Source organism: Equus quagga, chromosome 15 (assembly GCF_021613505.1).
Source record: "Equus quagga isolate Etosha38 chromosome 15, UCLA_HA_Equagga_1.0, whole genome shotgun sequence".
Taxonomy (NCBI): Eukaryota; Metazoa; Chordata; class Mammalia; order Perissodactyla; family Equidae; genus Equus; species Equus quagga.
In genome coordinates this window covers 27,022,575-27,047,844 of record NC_060281.1, presented here as the reverse complement: position 1 = coordinate 27,047,844, position 25,270 = coordinate 27,022,575, and the positions used below count along the sequence as shown (strand labels likewise).

The 25,270-nt window shown below is 46.0% G+C and overlaps 1 protein-coding gene across 6 annotated transcripts in view; it reads left to right on the top strand.

The window, feature by feature from the left end:
• Window positions 1-25,270, top strand: part of TBC1D22B (TBC1 domain family member 22B) — a 66,294-nt gene extending 41,024 nt beyond the window's left edge. For 3 of the 6 annotated variants that reach the window (XM_046640332.1, XM_046640328.1, XM_046640326.1), the window contains 6 exons: window positions 3,920-4,026; window positions 4,485-4,560; window positions 6,902-7,029; window positions 7,313-7,408; window positions 23,070-23,124; window positions 23,277-25,270. In XM_046640332.1, the coding sequence (XP_046496288.1) occupies window positions 3,920-4,026; window positions 4,485-4,560; window positions 6,902-7,029; window positions 7,313-7,408; window positions 23,070-23,124; window positions 23,277-23,380 (566 nt within the window). In that variant the 3' untranslated portion in view covers window positions 23,381-25,270. Of the gene's footprint in view, window positions 1-3,881; window positions 4,027-4,484; window positions 4,561-6,901; window positions 7,030-7,312; window positions 7,409-23,069; window positions 23,125-23,276 lie in introns of all 6 variants that reach the window. The other 3 variants (XM_046640331.1, XM_046640330.1, XM_046640329.1) reach the window with 2 other exon arrangements.

Here is a 25,270-nt window from a genome sequence, read left to right as displayed (position 1 = left end):
TCATGACGTCTGGAAATTGCCCAGCGATCACAGATGTTCCTGGGAAGGGCCTACAGCGGGGAATGGACAAGTTACTCTTGTCACTTTAAGCAAAGCTGTCAGGGAGTTTTTAAGGCTGATCGTATGTGAGGCTGATTTTAGATCTAGGACCTGGAGTTCTTAGAAAAATAAACACTGGACTGGAGCGACCACTCAAGTACCTTTTATCAGCTAATAGATGGGGCAAATTCTTGTCAAGCCCAGAGTGGGCAATTTGAGTTTTATAAAGAGCTTTTGGGTTTCCTCTTTTTGGATGCTTTGCCTCTTAAAATAACTATAAAATATACTTAAAATCTCATCCCCTGCAGGCTGAGTCCTGGCTGCTGTGTGCTCTGTAATGACAACCAAAGACGCTGCCCTCATTCGAGACTGTGTTGCTGGCATGGTTTCCCGTTCCAGCTTCCATTATATGTTGAATTTTCTCAAGTGGGATGTTTAATGATCCTTCTGAACAGACTGTTTGTGTTGAATGAAGCCCTTCAGAGAGCATTTGGACCTCCCTTTCTCTACTGCTTTTTGCTGGTGCACTCAGCTCACAGTTTTTGAGTGAATGTGTGAATTTTATCCTCCCAGCAGGCAGAACACTAAAACTAAACTCTCCTCCCACTCTCTGAAATGCTGGCAAACTGTCCCACTGTCTGTGAAGGCAGAGGGCTAATGGGCAGGCCAGGCCTAAGGGCAGAACCTGGGGGAACAACAGCCCTGACTCAAGGCCCCAAAAGAGGGTCAGCGTCTTGTCTGTTGGTCCCTTTGTTCCCTGACAGCTAAAGGCGTGGAATCAGTACAGTTACTATGAGTGTCATCTTAACGACTTAAGACCTCATGTTGTTAGATTTTCCTCCTTAAGACCAAAAGGTGGAGATGGAAAGCTTTGAAAATTGGCTTGTTTTTAAGGTATGTTTTGGGATTAGGTTTGGTTTGGCTGCAGATAACAGAGATCCAAAATAACAGTGGCTTAAACAAGATAGAAGTTTATTTGTTCCTCATTTAATAACAATAATACTAGCTAATATTTACATAATGCTTATTTTATGCCAGGCACCGTTGTTAGCACTTTTCACATATTAACTTATTTAATCCTTACAAAAGCCTATGACACTGGTAGGACAATACCACCTTAACCGATGAGGAATTGAGGTACAGAAGGTAAAGTCATTTGCCCAAAGCTGCATAACTAGTGAGTGACAGAGCCAGGATTTGAGTTACGCAGTCTGGCTCCTGAGTCTGTGCTCTTGACAGCATGCTATTCTGTCTGACAAAAAAGCCCCAGGCCGCTGGGGCTGACATGGCAGCTGTGCACTCGGGAACCCAGGCTCTATCTCCTTCTTACTCTGCTGTGTTTCCCTTCCTAGTGCATTTCCACTGCAATGTTCTAGAGTCGTAGAATGCCCAAGTTGGAAAAGACCCTTCAGATTATTACGGAGCTCTGGATCTGCGTTTGGGAAATGTGTATGAGGATTGGGAGTGGTTTTTGTCTTGAGCTTTCCTGTGGGTTTCACTTTTTTTGTACAACTCTATTCTCGTAAAGAGGGACTTACTGCTTAGGACACTTACTGTGAGAAGCCACACTCACTACAAAGGAAACAGTGCTCTCGTGCCCTGCTGGGAGTCTGGTCCTGGGAGTGGCCTGGTGGTGCCAGTGGGTTAGGTCTGCCTAAACCTTTGGCCCAGAGCAGTTCTCTTATGGGGGCAGAGGGGCTAGTTCCTTGGGGCCGTGTTTGTGATGGTGGGAGTTGGAGGCCCCTGGGTGGCCATCCCGGGGGAACGGATCCATGAGGTGGTGGAGGCATACATGGGGCGGTGAACTAGAGGCGTGTGCAGCAGCATGGAAGGATCTTAGAAATGTGATATGCAGCAAAAAGAAAAAGGAGCCTTCTGAGCTGGATCTTAGAGCCCAGTATCAGTTAATTAAATTAATGGTATCTATATATAGCCACCCCCAAAATACTACGTAATAATGTTTAAGTTAGGAAAAAAAGAAAGATGGTATTTCTTGGAAGCATTTTTTTTTTTAAATGTGATTTCTCAAATGGACCTTTATATGTTATGCAAAATCTTAGTTTCTGCAGGCTTGGTGGTATTTTAAAAAATCTTCTTTATTCTTTTTTGGTGATAAAAGGCAGGTATAGTCAATTGTAGCCCTTGTTCCCTAAAATAATGTAGATTTTTTTCCTGACTATAAAAATTATGCTTATTGTAGAAATTTTTAAAAGTCTAGTAAAGCTTAAAGAAAATAAAAATCCTTCATCCCTACCACCTGGGGAATAAGCACTGTAAACCTTGTGATATATTTTGTCTTTCCTTTGTGCTTCTATAAACACACATAAATATTGTATGAAGAGTAGTTGAGAGTAGACCATAAATAATTTTGTACCTTGCTCTTTTCCCTTAACACTGTGACACGCTTTCCCATGTCATTACAAATTCCTAATAAGTTTCATCTCAAATAAATGATATTGTGCCTACTGTGTGCCGGGCACTGTTGTTAGCACTTTACACGTATTAACTGTGGCTGTACTTTGCGTTGGACTTTTAGGTTGTTCCCAGGATCATAGCTTTTCTGACAAAGCACCTCCCCTCCCCCAAACGGTTTTTATAGCCCTTGATGTCCATTAAAAAATGGTGTTTGTACGGGATGAGAAACCAAGAGTTGTTACGCATTGTCCTCAGAAGGTTCAGTTGTAGGTCTTAGTAATAATTCTCATAGATGAAAGGGCTGGATTCTGAATACATTTTGTCGGATGCATGTGTCTCTTACAGCATAAGGAACTGCAGTGAATGTCCTGTGTTCAAAATAGGGCTTGTGGGTCTGAGGAGAAAAGCTGCCTTTGACACAGATCTCAAGGGCTTGAACATTTCCTTGTGGCCTCTGACAGGCCTGCAGGGGCCTGTGGGTTGAGGCGGCCTGTCTTGTCCGGTGAAGAGAGCCTTACTACTGGCACCTCTCTATGGCAGGAAGGAAGCATCACATGGCCTTTTCCTTCTTTAGGTTTCTGTAGGACTCCTTATCTTCTCCCCACTTTCATCTCAGACCAGACAGATAGCTTCTCATTCCTGTTACTTAGTATGGAGTTTCCATGAGAAGCTAATAGATGGTCCTCTTTAAAAGAGGTCTTGTGGCTAAAGAAGCTTGGGGAATGCTGGACACACGAGGGTAAGCAGATTTACTTAACACAGAATTTCTTATAACTTCTCAAATCCTTTCGTGTGCTGTGATCTTTGTGAGTCTCCAAGATGGGGATATTTAACGCAGCATTTCTCAACCATATTTGTCTATGGAGCCCCTTTTTCCTTGAGTATCATATAGGATTGACGTTTTGCAGAACCCATCTTGGGAACTCCGAACTTGGTGAAATTAGATCCTAGAAGCTCCCACAGCTTTGGGCCATCTTCCTTCAGTCACTCATCTTCCCTTCTGAGTGGTGAGGCCGTGGGTCTGCCTTGTCAGAATTTGGGGATTCCATCTTTAAAATGAACTGTGAGGGCTATCTGATCTTAGCTCTTCTCACTACATATAAGTGTGAGTGGCTAGACAGCTCACTGAATTTTTCCAGACCATGTCCAGGGGGCTGGATATAGCTCATTGCACATAAGGCCTGAGTATTTTTTTCTGAAACTGAATGCACAGACACAGAGGAAGAGAAAGATATGTTGGACCCAGTGGAACTGGTGTGAGAAATGGCCTGTTCAGTGTTGTCATGAGATCCTCAAGAACTTTCCTGGGACACCTTGCCCACCTGACAAGGGGAAGAGGAGGGCAAGCCCTTTTCCTTGGCATCTCCCCTGGCTGTAAGGACCCCGTTGAAGACATGAGACTCTATCTTTCTTTCTCCATTTTTTAGAGAAGACCTCTGGACTTTCTTCACCTTTTGTTTTACAGAAGAGGATGTGGAGAACTTTGACGTGACCAATTTGTCTCAGGATATGCTGCGAAGCATTGAAGCTGACAGCTTTTGGTGCATGAGCAAGCTGCTGGATGGGATCCAGGTGAGCAGGTTCTGCCCTGGAGGACGCCTGGGTCCAGGGGCTCCTGCAGGCCCTTGGGTTCCTTATTGCTCTTCTGCATCAGACAGGGCCCCTGCCCAGCATGGCGCCTCCTCTTTTTGGTTGATCCATCTCTACCTCTTTCATTAGCTTTAGCTTTCAATAGGCAATGGTCTGGTGTCCCCTGGAGTCTCAGGAACTCTGCACATTGCCCTGGCTTTGTCATCAGAGCACGCCCCTCCTTTCTGCTGTGCACCCCGAGCCATGTGGTTAGTCTCCACAGTGCAGGGCTCTGTTAGGCTCTCCCCACACTGCTGTTCTGTGGATCTCTTTGTTCCTCGAAACACTGGCACAGGCTTTGGAAAAACAGCTTGTGCTTTTAAAAGTGTTTCATTGAACTCGAGAGGTGGTAGCATGTCTGTTTGGAGTCCCTCTTCATCCTGGCTGTATGTCATTTGCAGGATAACTACACCTTTGCACAACCAGGGATCCAGAAGAAGGTCAAGGCGCTGGAAGAGCTTGTCAGCCGGATCGATGGTAAGTTCAGAGGAAGAGGAATTCTATCGCAGAAGCACAGTACAATCTGACACAAGCCAGTAATGCTTGTGGGTCCTCTCCTCAGCCCCCTTCCCAGCCGTGACCCTTTCCAATTCACTCTCTGCTGTTGGCAGCACCAGCATCCTTCCACATCTCAAATGGAAGGTGTGGTGAGGACTCTGCTGTCATCTCGAGTTCTTTTTTGTCTTTAGTTTTCTGTCACCAAGTTCTATCAGTTCTCCTTCAGCATCTCTCCTCACATTCACCCTTTCTTCTCCATTTCCCTAGCCACAGCTCTGGTCCAGCCATGCCTGGATTTCTGTGACTTCTTCCTAGAAAGACTTGCCTCCTCCATACTCTTTCCTCTTCCAAACCATCTGTCACGTGACCACATCTTTCTGAAGCACAGCTCTGGTCACATCCCTCTTCTACTCTGAAACCTCCTGTGGCTCGCCGTTGCTTTTAGCATCAAGTCTATAGTCTGACTTTGTCCTTCACGTGGTGCTGTAACTCAGGACTCCTGGGCTTGACGCAGGGTCCTCAGGTCTGGCTGATACCCCAGCAGGAGTTTCCATAGCTCCCTGTGACCTCTTTGGGCCGGGAGGAAATGAGATGTGGCTCATGCTGAAGCAGAATGTCTTTGAGGAACAGGAGCCTTACAGTGATTCCTTGGCTCTGGCTTGGAAGCATGGAATGTGAGAACTAAAAGGCAGCTCGGAAAGCCCTCCTGTTGACTGATGAAGAAACGGGGGCCTAGGGAGAGAAGTCAGAGTTCAGTTTCTTGAAAAGCATAGAACCTAATAGCGAGGTCTTCTTTTAAGTGGGATTTCTATCACCAGTTAAGTTGTAAAGCTTCTTTAGGGCTCTACCAGTTTCTACACAACTAATCAGGCTCCTTCCCTGGTTTTCTCACTCATGGATTTTCTGCTTCACCCAAGCACTGCCTTCCCCTCCCCCATACAGAAATCGCATATCTTTTTCTCTCCTTTCCCAGGTCCTCTTTTCATGAAAACCTTCCCTGATTTGTTCCACTCACTCCACCTTCCTTTTATGACTTAGGATTTCAATCTTCCCAGTTCATTTGCTTATTTATAGTTGTTTCCTATGCATCATATGTGGGATGGTTTTTTCCTCTTATCGCCCTGACCCAGCTGTTAGCGCCATGGCGGGCCCACCTCCTGCTCTCTTGCATCCCTCACCTGGGTCCTGGAACAGGGTGCATGCTGCCAGAGGCAGGGGCAGGGCACTAAGCTGCTTGACAGAGGCTGGTCATCAGTCAGGTTCCAGAGGGCAGAGCCACTGTCTGCCCTACCCTTGTTTTCTCTCCCCTCACACGTACCAGATAAATAAAGGCATTGTACTTAAGATAGTGGATTTTTAAATGTATATATGTTAACTCTTTCTTTGAATTATCAAAGTAATTCTTATTCATTACAAAAGTTTAAACAATTCAGAAAAACTCAAAGTAAAAATCCTCCCCTTTCCTTTAATTCTACTTCCCAGAAATAACCATTGTTAATAGTTATTCTATAATAATTGTATTATTTACCACGTGCCAGGTGCTGTTGTAAGCACTTCTGTTTTCTCATTTTATCATCCTTAACACCTTCTGAGGTTTATCCCTATTTTATAGATTAGGAAACTGAGGAGGATAGTGATTTTTTTAAAAACCCTATTCAGCATTCTTTGAAGGGCTGTTCTGTAGAACAGGGGTCAGGTTTGTTTTGCGTTGCTCCAGAATACCACACAAATACCGAGGGTGGGGGTTAGGAGGCAGCTGCTTTCTGTTGAATACGGCGAAGCACTTTCTGGTGAATCGCTTAATCCATCAGCGGGAGAGGCCGCCCTTGAGTGGAGTCAGTGAACCTATTTCACTGGCAGTGTTTAAGTCCCTGCTGGCTGCCGTCTGTCAGGGATGCTGAAGAGGAGGTCCTCACCAGCAGGAGCGTCGCCAAGGTGACCCCCCAGGTTCTTTCCATTCTGGCTCCTTCTCTGATGAGTAATAAGGTCAGGCAACCAAGCGAACCTGGGTCTCCTGCTTTATGGCTAGAGCAGCCTTGTGAAGGAGGAAAGGCACCTAGAGCATCACTATGGGATGTTAAAAGAGCCCTCCCATGTGCGGGGCTGAGTCAGTTAACCATGTGGTGTCGCTGTGAGATGGTGGAATCAAACACCGACTGTCCTTTAGACAGTCAGATGCCGGTTTGGCCCCTCTCTGTCTGTCTTTCCCAGGGGGAGGGGGTGAAAAGAAATGGAAACTGCCTTTTTGGCTCATGTGACTTTTTCGGGGTCCGATCCCCTAGGTTGTGCCCCCCGGGGCCAATGACACTTCCTGTTTCAGAGCAGGTACATAATCACTTCAGGAGGTACGAGGTTGAATACCTACAGTTTGCCTTTCGTTGGATGAACAACCTGCTTATGCGGGAGCTCCCCCTTCGCTGCACCATCCGCTTGTGGGACACGTACCAGGTACGCAGAGAGCCCCGGCCCGCTCCACGCCAGGCTGGCCCTAAGCGCCCAGCCCCCTGCCTGGTGCAGAGTATGGCTGCCCAGAAGTTCCCCCACCTCCCTCCTACCTCTGTGTTTGCCTCGGCCTCAGGGCTGGCCCTCTGCAAAATCTTTTAGGCCTCTGTTTCCCCAGCCGTGAAAGGGGTGCTGTGCTGCTCTCCCACCTTGCAGAGGGTTGGAACTGAGAGGGCTAGAGCCTGCTCCTCAGAAGGGCTTGATCTAACTCTGCTTTTTCCCTTCCCAGTCTGAACCAGAAGGGTTCTCCCACTTTCATCTCTACGTGTGTGCAGCCTTCTTGATCAAGTGGAGGAAAGAGATCTTGGATGAGGAGGACTTTCAGGTGAGTGGCCAGGAGCTCAGCCTGGGCTGCAGATGAGCATCCAAGAGTTATCCCGTTAGTGGGGCTGCACAGGTAGAAGGTTTCTCAGCAGGTACCCGGCTGAGAAGGGAAGAGGAGAACAGAGGCTCAGAAGAGGTTGCCCCTCCCGGTTGACAGGAAGTCACTGGGGCCCAGAGTTCTTCAGTGTGAAGGGTCTTAGTGGCAGAAAGGCTGCAGAGCAACTGGGCAGGCCTAAGAGACCTTTCATCTGTTTATTGACAAGCATTTGTTGAATGCCTGCCATGTGCTAGGCACTGTTGAAGGTGTAGGATATATGTGATGATAAAACTGCCATGTGCTAGGCACTCTTGAAGGTGCAGGATATATGGGAAGATAAAACAGACAGAGATCTCTGTTCTCATAGAGCTTATGTACTAGTTGGGGACAGACTTACAGTAAACAAAAGCATTGTAAATTAAAAATGTTAGAAGATGCTAAGGAATATTTTTTTTTAAAGTAGAGCAGGAAAAAGGATTATTAGGTGCTAGGGAAGGGACAGCTGGCAATTTCAAATAAAGTAGTCAGGGTAGGCTCACTGAGAAGGTGACATTTGAGTAAAGGCTTGGAGAAGGTGAGAGCATGAGCCATGTGCACAGCTGGGGAAGAATGTCCAGGCAAAGGGGATGCCCAGGGCAAGGGCTTAAAGCAGCAGCATGCCTGGGCTGTGTAAGAAATCATGATAGGGGCCAGTGTGGCCTGGAGCAGAGTGGTCCGGGGGAATAGTAGGAAGAGATGAGGCCAGAGAAGTCACAATGGACCCAGATCACTGAGGACTTTGTAGCTACCATAAGTGGATTTTACTCTGAGTGGAAGGAGAGCCATAAGAGGATCTTGAGCAGAGGAGGGACATGATCTGACTTATGTTTTCAAAGGATCACTGGTTTCTGTGTAGACTGTATGTGTGGGCAAGGGTGGAGGCAGGGAGACCGCCCAGGAGGCTATCGGAGTCCCCCAGGTCAGACATGAGGGTGGCTTGGACCAGGATGGTGGCAGTGGAGGTATGACAACTGGCCAGATCTCGGATATATCTTGTACGGAAAGCCAACAGGATTTCCTGATGAATTGGGTGTAGAGTGTGACAGAAAGAGGTGAGTCAGGCAGACCATAGTTTATGAGAAGGCTATAGGAGGAGCAGGTTTACAGAGGAAGATCGGGAGATCAGTTTGGGGCATGTCGAATTTTAAATGCCATTAGACATCCAAATGGAGAAGTAGAGCAGATAAAATAAATCTTAGGAGTCTGGAGTTTGAAAGAGAGAGGTCGGGACTTGACATATATGTTTAGGAGCCTTTGGCTAGATGGCACTTAAAGCCAGGACACTGGGTGAGATCTCTAAGGAAGCGAGTGTGGACAGAGGAGAGAGGAGGACCAGGCTTGAACCCCGGCACACTCCTATACAAAGAGGCTGGGGGAAAATGTGGAACAGAGCAGAGGAGGTAGAGGGGATGACTAGTGAGAGTGCCGTGTCCTGGAAGCCTTGGGTGGGGACGTGGAGAAGACTGAAGGGTGTGTGTCAGGTGGCGGATGCCAGGCAGCCACTCCAGGAAGGGGAAATGGGGAAATGGGCACTGAGAAGACAGTTTTCCAGACTTTCTGATCCACAGACAGAAAGGCCTGGAGGTGGTTCATGGTCGTTATCTCTGGGGCAGCAATGGGCTTATGTTTTTCTACCCTGTGTCTTTCTGAACTGAGAGGTTTTTTTGTTTTTGTTAAATGGGCATGTATTTCTTTTAAAAGCAGGGGGGGAAAGCCAGAGAAGACTGAGTGTTTCTCCAAGTTCTAACTAAGAATGTAGGTGTTCTCACTAGTGGCAGCATTTCCATGTGATCCCCGAGCGATACGACTCTGTAATAGTGTTAGGTGCCTAAAGAACAGAAACCTGTTCTCTAGATAGATGGAAAGACAGGCCCCAACTTGCCCACGTAAGGACTTTGGAAGGAAGAGGAAAGGGTCGACTGCAGTGAGTGGATGCTCGCTATGGTGCCGAGCCCGCAGGCAGCTGACGAAGAGCCATGGCTTCTGCCAACGAGCAGCATATGCGACATCCCAGGATAAATGAGCACAAGGGGCTGGAGTGGCTGTGTGCCATGTGAGCTATCAATTTTGATAATGTGATTGAGGTGGAGAAGGATATCAAGAGCATGAAGTCTAATTTAGTTATCAGGAGCCAGGCTCGGAGGGCCTTGTCATATGTGATAAAGGTACTTCTCAGATTAGCTCAGGGAGGTGGGGATGATGCCTGGAATGGCTTTTGCAGTTCACAGTATTGACAGCATAGGACAATAGTCTATCTGACTTTAAAACTATGTTAGACATAGAGATGTTCTTCTGTACTGGCTAGCATATTCCATTATCTGATGGATTTGGAGTCTTTCTGCAGTAACCCAAAGAATAACAATGGGGCTTTTTATCCACTGCTGTGTTAACACCTCAGTTAGTCCTACTCATGGAGGAGTCTCACCTCTTTCTTTTAGATGAAACAGAATAGACGATTAAACTGGATAGTCTGCAAAGTTCCTCCCACTCCCACAGTCTTATAATTCTTTGAATAATAAAAGAAAAAATGTGCCTGACTGTGTTAGGAAAGACAGGCGGTGTCCGTTAGGGGACAGACGTGTGGCCCAGGTGTGAGGAACAAGGGCACCAGCACGTGGTGTGAGATTGTGAGATACCAGCTGTGACTGCAGCGGGGCGAGGGGACCGCATGGCCTGAATGCTAGCGGGCCGCCTCTGATTAAATCCCTGCCAGGGAAGCTCTGTCAGCGCACACAGGCGTCCCCCAGAGCAAGGAGGCCTCGCCTGGGGGGGAAGTTTTAGGCCTAGAAGCTGCATGACTCCAAGAAAAACCAGGTGAAGTAGCTGCAGAAATAAACATTAGATTGTGGCGGGTTCAGCAGGCCAGGCATTTGTGCCCCTTAGATTAAGAGCAGGAAAGAAGAGCCAGCTGTGAGGGGAGCCAGTGGAGCAGGATCAGGGGCAGGCAGCACCTTCCTTCTAAAGTTGGGCACCGTGCAGAGTAGCGCACAGTGCGGTGGTTAAGCCGCAGGCTCTGGAGCCAGGCTGCCTGAGGGCAAGTCTTGGCTCTGCTACTTTTGAAGGTGTGCAGCCTCCAGCAGGTAGCTAGGCTCTCTGTGCCTCAGTTTTCTTACCTGTAAAATGGTGATGAGAGTACCTACCTCCTAGGGCTGTTATGAGGATTATACAACTTAACACATGTGAAGCAGTTAGAACGCTGTACTTTGCATATAGCCCTCAAAACAGCGAGCTGGTTGTCATTCACACTACTACTCCTCGCTGTGTACTCTTGAATCTGGCAAGCAGTGAAGAAGTCAGAGCTTTAGGAACCCAAGTCTCCGATTAAGCGTTTTTTAACTTCCCTGAGCAAATTATGCCAGGCTAATCCTTGGTGAAAGTGCCGAGCCAGGTGAACAAATGGGGCTGGAGAGCAGGTGTCTGAGGGTGCAGGGGCAGAGGGCAATGCCCAGCTATGGCGAAAGCCCCAGAAGCAAGGGCACCTGCTTCTCCCTGCCAGGCAGTTGTCTGGGGTCACACTGCCTGGACGAGTGAACCAAAAACTAATGGCCGGAGGATCACATTAAGAGGTTTCCTTCCTGAGACCTCTGAGCACGGGAACCTGAGGCCCATCCATGCACAGGTACTGGTCCTCTGGGGCCCGTGGGCTGCTGGAAATGAGAGCTTCCAGCAGAGCTGGGCCAGCACTCTTTCGTGGTAGAGGGAGCCCTCAGCCTGGGCTCGTGTAATAGGATAATGATGATAATGTTAGGTTGAATGATATGAAATTGTTCACAGGTTAGAACAGTCAAATGTAGGCAATTTCATAAGGTTCAATCTAATAATAGTTAATTCTCAGCATTTGTAATGTGCTGGGCACTATTCTAAATGCTTACCTGTGTTAATTCATTTAACCCTTTCAACAGTCTCACAAGGTAGACCGTAGTTACTGCCCCCGCTTTACGGATGGGGAAACTGAGTCACAGTGCAATTAAATAACTAGGCCAAGCTCACCCAGGGAGTAAGTGGTAGAAACCTGGAATCTGTGCTGTGTGTGTGGATTGTGCTTTGCTGCCTCTGCCACCACCCCCCTCCAAGACTCGCCCCCCGGCCCCCCACTTCTCCCTTCTCATTGATGATTGCTAGCAGGCTTTCTTCTCACAATGTTAAGGTTTAACAAAAATTAGTGGTTTTCAAATTGAAAAAGGAGTCCTCCAAAGTCGTCCTTTTGATCTGCCACTATTCTGGCTCCCGGGTTTTTCTCCTTCCGCTGCCAGAAGGACCTGTAACCTCCTGGTTCCCTTTCATGCTCTCCCTCCCAGGGGGCTCGAAGCCACCCCCACATCTCTGTGGGAAGGAGGGGCTCTAACGTTCCCCACGGCTGATGCAGCCATGCAGGTTGCTGGAGCAGAGAGGGGCCTGGGCTCCCGGCCCTGCAAGAGCTGCCAGGCATCAGGGCCACCGCACACCAAGGGCGAAGGGTCAGACTCAGGCGCACCAGGGAGGAGGGAGTCCACTGACACTGGGTTTTAAAAGTGTTTCTCTCTCTCTCTCTTTAACTCTTTATTTTGAAATAATTTTACACTTACAAAATGTTGCAACAGTAGTAGAGAGTTTCCATGTACCCCACCCATTTCCATTTAATCTTTATATCTTACACAACTGTTACAGTTAACCAACCAGGAAATTCATATTGATAAAATACTATTAATCTATAGACCTTATTTGAATTTTACCAGTTTTCCCATTAATGTCCTTTTTCTAGACCAGGATCCTAATCTTCGGCAGTTCTTAAGTCTGTCTTTGTCTTCCATGACAATGAAAATTTTCAAGACTTTTGAAGAACACTGATTAGTTATTTGGCAGAATGTCCCTTAATTTAGGCTTGTCTCATGTTTTCTCATGATGAAATTGAGGATCATGCCTCGGAGAAGGCGTGAAGAAACCGTAGAGGTGGTGTGTCCTCAGGACATCGTGTCATGAGGTCCTTGGTGTTGGCATGTCTCGTTACTGCTGCCCTTGATCACTTGGCTTAGGTGGATCTGCCAGGCTTCTCCACTGTAAAGTTACTATTTCCTCCTTGGTAATTGATACATATTTTCTGGGGAGACTATGCAGTTACACCGTTTCTCATTGTTCATTCACCCACTAATTTTAACATCCGTTAATGGTTCTTGCCTGTCACATTCATTACTGTGATGTTTGCCTAATGGCAATTTTCTATTTTCATCATTCCTTCTGTTTATTCATTGGCATTCTCCTCTAAGGGAGAGCTGTTCCTTCTCTCCCATTTATTTATTCAAGTATTTATTTATATCTATGTACAATTCATGGGTATTTATTTTATAGGTTATCCAACACTGTCATTATTTATTTTACTGCTCAGATCGTCCCAGCTTTGGCCCTTGGGTGCACCTTCAGGTTGGCTCCTGTGTCTTCCTGGCCCCATCATTTTTGAAGCACATCCTTACTTTGTGGCACCACAAGATGTTCCAGGCTGATCTTGTATATTCTTTGCCCCAAGCTTGGAATCAACCGTTTCTCCAAGGAGCCCTGGTTAAGCTAGTTTTTTTGGCCACTAAAAAGTATTTAAAGGTGTCATGATAACTTTGGAAATAAGGTTGTAGGAAAGCACTTATGTGAATTTCAAGAACAGGCAAAACCAGTTGATGGTTTAGGTCAGGTCAGTGGTTGCGGAGGAGTCTTGGCTGGGGAGGAACATGAGTCTTCTGGGGCACAGGAAGTGTGCTCCATCTTGATCTGGGTGGTGGTTCAGTATGTAAAAAGTCATCCAGCTGTACACTTAACTTGTGTAGTTATTGTATGCATGTTATGCTGCATTTAAAAAGTTAAAAAACAAAAAAAACGATGGGAGGGTGCATGATAAGAAAAGGGCACATGGTTCACTTTGTCATGAGGCCACTATTGAAAGGTTGGGAGGAAGATAAATGGAGGAAGAAAATGCAACAACACTAAAATCCACCTACAGATAGACAGTTGACCGTGTAAAAATTACATCAAAATGGATAATGGATTCCTTTCTCACATAGGAAGGCTGAGGAGTAAATGAGCATACTTGAATTTTGATACCAAGTGAGGATCTTGTTTTTGGCAACTTGGAGGTTTACAGGAAAAAGAGTGACTGCTAGCATTCAGGGCTGACAAGTCATAGAACGAGGGGATGTGGGGGGGTGGCTGTGCAAGACGTTATGCAGCAGTGAGTGTGCCTGGGGCATGAGCAGTGACGGGGGGGAACCTCCCCGGCTTAGGGGAAGCTTTAGTGGCACTTGGGTAGAGCAATGTCAGCCTTGGATGTGAGGACCCTAATGCAGCGGGGCCTCCACATGCAGGTGTGCGCCCCCAAGGAAGGGCTTCTCTCCGCTAGCTGTGAGCCTGAAGAGGGCTGTATCTGCCCAGGGGGCCTGTGAAGGCCACTGCAGGTCCTAAAAGGATGAGGTAAGCAAAGTGACTCTCTGAGGAACTAGGCTGAGCGTGTGAGAGCTGAGAGGCGTGCCATCCCCACTCTGATGTGGGGCCACACCAAGAGCAAACCCTTCTCAGCGCTTGCCCCTGGCCCGCACTTTGCCAGGTGCTAGCTCCTTGATGGAGAGGTAGAGGACCCTGCAGCTGTGGCCTCCCCTGAGTTTTCCTGGCAGAGGAACGGCCAGAGCATGGGCCCTGCAGGGGTAAGAGGCTGAGGTGTTGGGGGAGGGAAGCGGCAGGGAGAAGGCAGGGTAGCCGGAGTGTCCCGGCGCTGAGGGAGAGGCCACCAGGACTGACTTTGGAGAAGACAGTGGGAAGGAGATGGGGCTTGATTCTAAAACAGGGCAATGTTGACCCCCTTCCTGTGTCACGTCAGCAGCCCCCACCCTAAAGCCTAGCCTGGTGATGTCTGGGCCTTGACTTGCACTGCTGGCTCTTTGGGGCTGGAAGGCGGAGGGAGGCCTTGTCCCATCCCACAAGGCCAGCTGAGTGACCTAGAGAGTCAGTAAAGTTTGTTACTTTGTTAAGTAACAAAATTGTAGCAATGAGTGGGCTTTCATCTCTGCCCTCTGGCCAAGGCTAAACCTGGAATGTTGAAAGAAGCTGGGAAAGCCACAGAATTAGGTCACTGGAAAATATGTTTTTATTCCTGACGTGAATGGCAGAGTACACCATTGATGCAGGTTGTGGGCGTCAGACTTTGGGAGAGACTTCCCAAAGCAGGCTAATGTCAAATCCAGGACAGGATATCTGAGTGAGATTGTGAGTGAGAAAGCACGTGGCAGGCCCTCCGTGGGTCAGTGCACTGCCACATAGTTACAGCCAAAATAAAAGGAGTTGCTGGGAGGGAGAAGGGAAGCACCGCAAAAAGTCGCAAGTTCAGTATGTGTTTAGAAGAGCATGAGCCTTGCCAAACTGTGGCACTCAGACAAACAACATACAGAAAATTTATATAGGTGCAGTGGTTCTGCGATGGCGGACAGCAGTGTAGTGGAGGTGGCCTCCTGGAGAATGCCGACCCCCTCATCTACGAGTGCTCCATTGATGACCCAGAGCGTCTACTGACACTAGAAGAATTGAATGTAGGAGAGCAAGTCCAGGTTCAAGTGAGCACTGAGAGCACAGTGGCCGAAGCCTCCACACCCACCCTTCCACACTGCAGTGTGGCCACCCTTATTGGCCTGTCCATCAATGTCACCAAGGCCCATCAAGGTCAAGCTTCTGTGATCCCTTCCCAAGCGTTTCAAGATGAACATTACACCAGGGACCCATGCCTTAGAGCATGCAGTGAACAAGCAGCTTGCGAATAAGGAGTGGGTGGCAGCTGCCCTTGAGAACGCCCCTCTGCCAGAGGTTGTAAACGAGTGCCTGTTGGCCTGCTCCTGAGCCTGACTTTTAGTCTCCAGCCCCACCCAGGGCACATGGCCTTGTTTTCTTGAATCACTGACAATGAGAGGTTAACATCTTAAATTTTATAATAAATCCTTAATTTATATTAAAAAACAAAAAAAAATTGTACAGAATAAAGCAACCCACAGGGAGCCTGAAAACTATTCCACTATAGCATAATGTATCTAGGAAAAGCATGTGCTCAAATCAGAAAGAACAGACGTTTGAGCAAATGCCTGGTCACCTTACAGTTTAAAAACTCATCTCAGGGAAAGCAGCACTTGTCAGAGTCCAGAAGAGTGTGGGACCCAACAAAGATGTCAGGGCAGGTGCCAGCAAGGCCTCAGATGGTGCAGAACTGAGTTCGGGGGGACTCCAAGGACTAATAATCAAAGTTCCTTTAAATCCGTAAGAAGGAGCTGGCAAGGGAGTCGATGGGACCAGCTTATGACTCTAAGCCAGAGGAGCAGCTGGTCTCAGAATCCTTTGCTTTCATCGTACGGAAGAAAGCCTTGGAGAGATTCCCACTCTGAAAGTGTCTTTTGTAGGACACAGGTCAGAGTTATTAAATGAAACAGTGCTAAACCTGTGGGATGTTCCTGGCCTAAATGACAAACTAAACGTAAATACATCCCTTGAAGCAGACGGCAGCCACCCACCACCACTGCAGAAACTCGAGGGTGGGATTGGGGAACGGTGCCTAGACTTGGCCCCATCTTTACAGAGAGCCCCTGAATTGCCACTTTGAATCCTGCCCAAAGGAAGGGTTCAGAGGGAACCCCAGGAACTGAAGATCTTCCACCCAAAGCAAGCTGGTTTGAGAAAGGACTTGATTGCTAGATGCATAAACAAAACAAGCCATTGAGGGGGACTCGACAGGACTTTCTCTGAGAGGAAAGTTCCTAAATGTACTAGGCACCTTGACACCGGGGAAACCAGAGAGTAAGCTTGATTCTCAAAACGTTTGCATCCAAGGATATGTCTTTTGAAAGTTTCTATTGAGACCAGGGGCATTGTTTTGCTACCTCACTGATTCTCAAAACAGGAAGGATTTGTTTTAAAGTACTTATTTGACTAGGAAAGCATTTTTACACGCCTGAATACACTTTACATTTGCAAAGAGTGTTCCACTATTGTGAAGTGGTTTCTACACAACATCTGATCTAATAGCTTACATTTTGTGTAGCTTTTAAGTTCTTTTGCTGTTAATTATTACGTATCCTATCTTTGTTGTGCTTGGCCCTTTTCACTGAGTAAAATTAAGCAACTTGGGGCTGGCCTGGTGGCGCAGCGGTTAAATGCGCACGTTCCGCTTCTCGGTGGTCCGGGGTTTGCCAGTTCAGATCCCAGGTGCGGACATGGCACCGCTTGGCAAGCCATGCTGTGGTAAGCGTCCCGCATATAAAGTGGAGGAAGATGGGCATGGATGTTAGCTCAGGGCTGGCCTTCCTCAGCAAAAAGAGGTGGATTGGCAGCAGTTAGCTCAGAGCTAATCTTCCTCAAAAAAAAAAAAAGAAAATTAATCAACTCTTCCCACTTCCTTTGAAACAGCCTCTTCTATGACTTCTTTTCTTTCTGTTCCTTCCATATTATGCCCCATTTCTCTTCTCATGCCAAGGCAAGCAGTATGTAGCCTAGTGGTTGTGAGCACAAGCTCTAGAACCAGATGGCCTGGGTTCAGATCCCAGCCCAGCACAACTCTGTGATCCTGGGCAAGTTCCTTAACCTCTGTGACGTAATTTCCTCATCTGTAAATGGAGGTAATAATATGGATCTCATAAAGTTGATGTGACGACTGAACAAGTTAATGCAGAGTCCGTCTAAAGCATTCAGAGCGCGTGGTGTGTGGTCAGTGCTCAGTAAGTGGTAACCGCCATCAGAGGGGATTATCCGCGAAGCTCTCCCTCTTCCTCTCCGCTCTTCCATCCACTGGACATTCTCTAATGGCTTCCCCTGTACCTTCTCCTCACGAAGATCTCCGCTTATTACCTACTACCCTTCTCCTTTGGCCCCCGTATCTAATGGTCGTCTTTTCCCCCCTCACACATGGCTCAAATTTCTCTTTTGCCATATTCCTCCTCCTTCGGGATCTGTGGATTCTCAGCAGATACCTGGGCCAAGCCCTTTTCTGCTATTTCAGCCATTTTCAACTTTTCAGCTGTGAAAGCCATTGCCCCCTTTCCATTAATTTGGAACTGCTCTCTGCTGCTTACCCTGCAAGCTGTCTTCTCACGACTGTAGTGTTTCATCTGACACATGTCATGCTTAGTGCTCCCATGAGCTGGCTTTGTAACAAAGCTTCAGTCGTTCCCTGCCCCTGCAGTGTCTCTTCTCTACCCCTAGATAAAAGCAGCTCATGTGTGCTTAACACCTTCCTCCCCCAGCCATGGTTATTCGGTTTCTACCTCTTTATCTCTATCCCAAATGTATCAGTACATTGGGCAGGGTTCCCATTGTTATAGCACTGATGGGGGTGAAGTTCCTAGGGATAGCCACCAGGTGGCAGAGTGGTTCCTCATACCCAAGCCTCAGTGCCGTTGGGGGAGGTGGGGAGGTTAACTCGGCTAGGGGTAGAATTCTTTCAAGGCTTCTGGGAGGTTTCCAGCAAGGCTAGAAGAATTGGAAATTGCAGGTAGATCCTATCCTAGCAAAGAATGCTCTCGCCTAGAGAGATCACCCCTTTGTTGGTTGTTTTTGTTTATCAATTATGCAAGTGTATGTAACCATTATAGAAAAATTAGAAAATGCCAGTAAGCAAAAAGAAAAATATCAGGTATCTGAGATCTTACCACATAAAGGTGATGTATTTCCTTCCAGATATTTTGCCATGCAAATCTATACAAATAAACACGTACTGTGTGTAACCATTAATGGAACAACCTTGTGTACTTTGTTTTTTTGTACCTTCTTTTTATCACTTTGTAAAATATAGTGGATCTTCTATAATGTCAAAAAATATAGATCTACATCATTTCCTCATTTTCGTATTTTTTACACATTACGTGAGTATATACTGGTGCAAAAATTATGAGAACATTAATACCTTAGCTACAGGGTATTCCAGTTTACAGACTTACCTTAATTTATTTAATGAAAGGTCACTCTCTGTGTGCCGTCTGGGAGTTTCCTTCCTTGGGATCTCACTAATAGGCCTGCATCCCAGGTGTGCTTTTTAATCTCTCTAGTGGCAACCCCAAACCTGGTTGCCTATTGGAATCAGTGGAGAAGTTTGTGAAAGGTGTGGATTGCCAGGTGCCATCCCAGGTCTTGAGAATCCAAAATTCCAGGAATGAGGCTTGGGCCCATGTATTTTCAAGAGCTCCTGCCATCACTTCAGCTCTCGCAGCCTAGTTGGAACCACTGATTGTGATCACAGGTGAGACGATCACTAGAAGCCCTAAGGGTCTCATTGAGGCTCCAGGCCGCTGGAATCTTCTTGCTTGTGTTCTGGATGAGGCTGAGCAAGTGTCCTTCCTTCAGCTCCCCTTCCCTGGAAGGCGGGTCAATGAGGTATTTCCTCAAGAAGTAGGAGAGCAATGTGACCCCACCCAGCAAGGTCACTGAAAGTGGGAATGAAATTCTATCCTAACCAAAGCAATTTGTACAAAAAAAGAAAGTTTTCCAATGAATGAATTAAGTTAAAAAATGTAATATTAGTGTTACTGTGGACACGGGTGTTAAACTAGACTCCAAAGGAAAGTCTAAGACTTCTTGTGGGCTGTGGTATGGATGGAGAGAAGGGCCAGCTATCAGAGCAAGCGGCTTTAGCCAGGGTCCACATTTAGAGGTGAGGGGATCCCTGAATGTGACTGGAAAAGTAGTTACAGTTTTATTTTCAATGACCCCTAACTCAAAGTTAGCATTTTCTATCTTAGTGAACATAGGCCACAAAGCACAGTAATATTAGCAGTACCTGTCTTTGTCACTAATGGCAAGTATTTTCATATCATATTAAGTTGTTGAAGATATCTCAAAACATTGTTTATGTGTATCACTACTTTGAAATTACAGTAGTTTTTTAATCTGCCTTTAGATCTTGTTATAGAATATATTAATAAAGTACAAATTTTGCAATATCACAAGTTGTTAAAATATTTTGATAACTGTATTTCAATTTAACTGGTTTCCTTTGTGGTACTATGTATTTTATTTTACGTATTTAAACCTTTATTCTGAGAAGTAATCCATAGGCTTCACCAGACAGCTGGAGAGTCTGAGGTACAGAAGAGGTTAAGACCTCTGTAACAGAGAGTCTGCCAGAGTTAGAATAAAGTCGACTCCCAGAGGAGGATGCTGGCGGAAAGAGGGATGCCTTTTCCAGTTTGTGGGGGTGGGGGCACTTGGGGGGAGGAATAGGAAGCAAGAGAGAAGAGGCAAAGGGGCCAGAGGTTAGGGAGTTCATGGGGGAAGGTATTATATTCTGAGGGCAACATTTATAAAAATAAGTTGAAATAGAAATGATGATTCTTTAAAAAAAAAAAAAGCAGACATGAGGCAGACATAAAGGACAGAACTGAGGCCACGACAGAACCCAGAGAGAATTGTTATTGTGAGAAACAAGCACTCCAGAGAGGTTCGGATCACCTGAAAGCAAGATTTTTAAAAGCAACATTAAGGGCCCGCCCCATGGCCAAGTGGTTAAGATTGCACGCTGGGGTTCTCAGGTTCGGATCCTGGGCGCAGACCTACAGACCACTCATCAAGCCAGGCTGTGGCGGCATCCCACATAGATGAATTAGAATGATTTATAACTATGATATACAACTATGTACTGGGGCTTTGGGGAGAAAAAGAAAAAAGATAAAAGCAACATTAGCATCTGGGTGGGTTGAGTCTCCACAGTTGGTTGAGTAACTGGTCTGGTTGAGTGAATTCAGTAACAAGGATGTGATGGGAGGGGGTGTTTACCTGGAGGGTATGGGAAAGAGAGAAGGTGGATGCCAGCAACCGTGGTTGGGAGAGTGTGGACATAGGGAGAAGCACATAGCCTGACTGCTTTCTCATTACATTCTTCCTGTGGGTTCAGCACCATTTCGATTGAAGGCTTTGAGTTCTGTTCTCAGGCTTGGAGATCTCTGAGAAAGGGGTCACAATTAACCAAGTCTGTTTGTTTAATGAGAGTATTCAGTCCTGGTGGAGATCTAGGGAAATGAACATTGTTCTGGAACATATTTTCTTGGTGAGCATTAAGTACCTTTAAGACGTACGTGTGCTTTGACACCGTAATTTAATTGCTTGTAATTTAGCCCAAGGAGATAATCTAAAATATGGCTTTATGCTCAAGGCTGTTCATTATAGTGAAAAATCAGAAATAATTAAGTGCTCAAAACAGGAAGATGTAGAGTAAATTATGGTACATCTGCATCATGGAAAATTCTTTGGCCATTGAAAACGTATACAGGACTTTTTAATATTAGAGGAAATGCTTATGATAAATGCTAAATAGATTCAAAATTATATGGAGGAAATATTTCAACTGTGTAAAATGTGCAGAAAAAGGACTGGAAGGAAATATGCCCAGATGTTTAAGAGTGGCTTCCTCTTGATTGTGAAGTTATGGGTAATTTATTTTCTGCCTTTTTTTACTTTTTACTAGACAAAACTTCCACAGACTTTGTATTACCAGGAAAAAAATGTTCTGTCACACAAGTAATGTCCAAAGACTTTATTGTAAAAATTGAAAACAAGGGGCTTGAAAGATATAAAAGTATAATGAGAAAAAAGTGAAACTCTCCCATCCCCAGAGGTAACCACTGTTGATGGTATACCACCCAGCCTTCTAAAACTTGTATATACATATACATATACAAATGCATTGTTGTGTTTTCTCATTTACCTAAGTGAGGTCATACCGTAAGTATTTTTCTGCAACTTCCTTTTTTTCCCTCTAAAAATGTCTTAGATGTCTTTCCACCTTGGCACGTGTAGTCCTACTTCACTCATTGTAGGTGCTGCCTTGTATTTCACGATATGGAAAACCGTGCTTTATCTAACCGTTCCCACACTGACGGACAGTTTCCTAGCGTCTTTTTCCCACTATCTGAAGCACTGATGCAGTGAAGACCTTTGTACGGGAGTATGAGTATTTCCTCAGGACAGAGACATAGAAATAGAGTTTCTGGATCAAAGACCATGTGCATTTCTGATTTTGATAGACATGGCCTATTGTTAAGATGATAGAAACCCATCTCCTGTAACCAAGACCCTAGAATAACGGTGGCTTAAAACAAGGTAATTGTTTACTTCTTTTCAATCAACAGTCTAAGTGTAAGCAATCCAGGGTTAACGCTATGGCTCCAGAGTGGCAGGGACGCAGATTTCTTCTGTCTTGTTGCTTTGCCATCTTCAACACATGGCTTTAATCCTATGATCTAAAATGACTGCTTCCACTCCTCCACTTATATCCATTTTCCAGGAAGGAGAGAAGGAGAAGTCTAGAGCAGAACCCAGAAGGGACACCATCCCAGAACAGGCCAGAACTTAATCATATTGGCCATACTTAGCAGTGATTTGCCACAGGCAGCTTTGTGCCCAACTAAGTTTCTATTAGTAAAGGAAGAAATCTCATAAAAGATATGCAAGACCTTTACACTGAAAACTACAAAACATTGCTGGAGTGTTCAGATCAGCCAAAGGCAGGGTTTTTAAAAGTAATCGTAGCATGTGGGTGGGCCATTGGCATTCTGTACTTTACCTGGTCACAGCACTCATTTGTTTTTCTATTTGATTGTTTTCCCTTTTTTCTTATTGATTTGTAGGCACTCCTTTTTGATTATGGATATTAACCTTCTGTCTTTATAGGTGTTAAAATATTTTCTTATAGTCAGTTTCTTATATTTTAACTTTGTTTTTGGTGCCTCTTGATGTGTTCAGGTTTCAAAATTGTAAATAATCAAACATATCGGTCTGTTTATGGCTCTGGGTTTTGTGTCTTGCTACTATTGTTTTTATAATCAGAAAAATGAGAAGAATATCCAGGTAAGAAAGAGAGAGAAAGAACAAGAAGGAGAAGCAGCATCAAGGGTAAATAAATTACAGAGATAACCTAAAATCTCACATTCACTTTTTATTCTAATATCCTCTTTGATAGGCTGTCTCCATGGAGCCGTTTGAGGGACCTGGGCTTTGGGGACTGACTAGGATTTAGATAGGTGGAGGAGAAAAGAGAAGGTATTCCCAGAGAAAGGAATAACATAAATTAAACCATGGAGGCACAATTAAACCTGGCTGAAGTGGACCTGGCTGCATGAGGCGTGTACGTTGGGAACAGTGGGAAATTAGCTGGACAGGTAGGTTGAGGATGGTCTTTGGACAACAGGGCAGAGGAGACATGTAGTGATTACAGGTGAACATTGGGATTAGGAGGAAGGTGTCAAATGCAAAAGGATACGCAGCCGTCTTATCAATAAAGGTTTGAAAGGAAAGGAAGCAAATTAAGTATCTAACAAAAGAGAAATGGTTGAGTAAATTAGGGTTTAGCCACATGATGGAAGACTGATAATGAGTATAATCATTCTTGAAGGCTGCATGGAAAAACATGAAAATTATAGTAAAAAAGATTAAAAAGCATATAAAATCATAATTATGATTAAAAATATTTAAAGAAATATGGCATGTGGAAAAAAGACTTGAAAAGGAACACTTCAAAATTAACGAGGTATATTTGGATGATGAGTAATTATCTTTCTCTTTTAAATATCCTTATTTATTGTTGTCATTCTCTGTAATATTTTTAAAGAGGCAGGTGTTAGTGGATCGGAGAATCAGCAGAGGCTTTTCAAGGCTTCCTGAAGGTGAACTAGGGGCCGAGGGCTGTGTGCTGCTTGGGAGGAGGGAGGCCAGACCCTTTGGGACGGGTGACCCAGGAGAAAGGGGCCCATTCCAGGGCCTGCTGGTCCCTTGCTCTATAGTCCCAGGATGATAAAAGTCATTTCTTGCATTCCAGGGTCTCCTCATGCTGCTACAAAACCTACCTACGATACACTGGGGCAACGAAGAGATTGGGTTGCTCCTTGCCGAGGCGTACAGACTCAAGTACATGTTTGCTGATGCCCCTAATCACTACCGCCGATAGGTGCTGCCTCCCCGCGGGGATCCAGACTGCCCCCATCTCTGATGGCAATCTGATCACTGTGGCCACTGTGCGAGCCGTGGACCCCGGCCAGGAGCCACTCCTGCTGTAAAAAGCTCACGTCCGCCGCCCAGGTCTTAACTTCTTGGCGTGCCTGTCCACCACTCCATGTGTCGGGATGGGTCTCTTGGACCACTATCAGTATTCCATGCCGTGTGGATGGGCCCAGCTCTGGGAGAGGACAGAAAAGGAGGTACAGGGTTGTCTGCCCCTTTAAAAGAAACTGGACAAAAGAAGGGGAAGGCTCAGGGTCTCAACTCACATCGTCCCTACACAGACTGGCTGTCATTTGCCTCCCAGCCCCAGCTGATACTGTTGCTTTTTGTGACATAGTTTTATTTGATCACAGGTCAAAAACGCCTTATGTTTTCAAAAGACTCCTGGCCCCTCCGCCCTCTCCCCTGCTCCTGGCCGTCTCCCTTCTGCCCTAGTCTGAGCCAGTGAGGGGCAGCTTTTTAAGACCATTGTTTTCAGGTGGAGGAGGCATTGATGCTTAGAACTCTGGGAAGAGGCCTATACCCAAGGGCTAGGAATTTTGTTTTTCCTTTTCTCACCAATGTGTGTGTGTGTGGGTGGGTGGGTTTACACACCCATCAGCATTTAGTTACATGTCTGAATTTCTGTGTCCGGACTAGCCCCATGAAAACCAGCTGGCAAGGGCCCCAGTGACCAAGTGTACGAGCGTCCCTTGAGAAGGATCAGGGCAGGGGAGTGAGAAGGGACGTTTTACCTCTCCACATCCTTTTTCCATGATGACCCACTCCAAGATATTATGTGTAAATTGTGTTATTATGTATATGGGTAAAGATGTACAAATATATGTCCTCTTTGTAGCAGATATGATTTTATATTTATAATGTGCATTGACATGTGAAAGCAATCTCGGTCACTAGCACACATGAAGTTGCCAGACAGGTGGCTTCAGCGCCTCCAGGCTGGGTTCTGAGTGCCCTCCTGTGAGGGAAGTGAATGGGCGTCTGCTAGGGTGAGCATAGCTGAGCAGATGGAGCTGCCTTGAAAACCGCTGGCAGCCATCCCAAGCATCAGCGTCTCAGAGTTTTTCTCTCCTCCCCTCTCTTCCCACCCCTCCCCGGGCCTTTCTGGAGCGTCTGCCCTGCTCCTTCCCCTCTTCAGCAGACAGAGCTCCCCACCCTTCATTCCCACCACCTCCCAGAGAGAGGACTACAGAGGCAGAAGCCCTTCTGCATGTTTTTAGCCCCTGCCTTTCCCCCAGAATCTGGGGAGGGCTTTTGTTTTTTACATATTTAAGTCAGCATTGTATTCAAGACAGAAGCTGTGACTGACTTGTCCGTGCCAAGGAAAGAGGTTTCCTGTGTGTCCCTGGGGTTTGGGGCTCTTCTCAGAGAGAGACATTCGATGTCCCCCGATGTCACCATCACACCCCACACAGCTCATGAGATGTGTGACCCATGTTCAATTTTTGGTGTTTGGTAATTAAGTGGGAGGCATGGTGGCAAGCAGTTGTCATCCTCTTGGGAAGTCGAGCATTGTCCCCATGGGTGACACCCTTGTGTCTCTGCCAGTGAAGCCCCACCACGGCATGTTACATTTCTCATCTGGAGCTGTTTCTCAGGCATTCTTCCTAACCTTTTTCTTTTCCCCCTTCAGTGTGCCTCGATAGTCTCCTTCGCAGAGTGAGAGGGCTTGTGACCTCCCTCAACTGGACTAATTAAAGAAAGACACTTGTGTTCCCAAGTGGTGGTTTTATTTTTTTAGTTTTTATGTTTGTATGGGAAATTGTGGATAAAGTGAAAGAATTGTAAATAAATAGTGTATTTCCTCCTCCA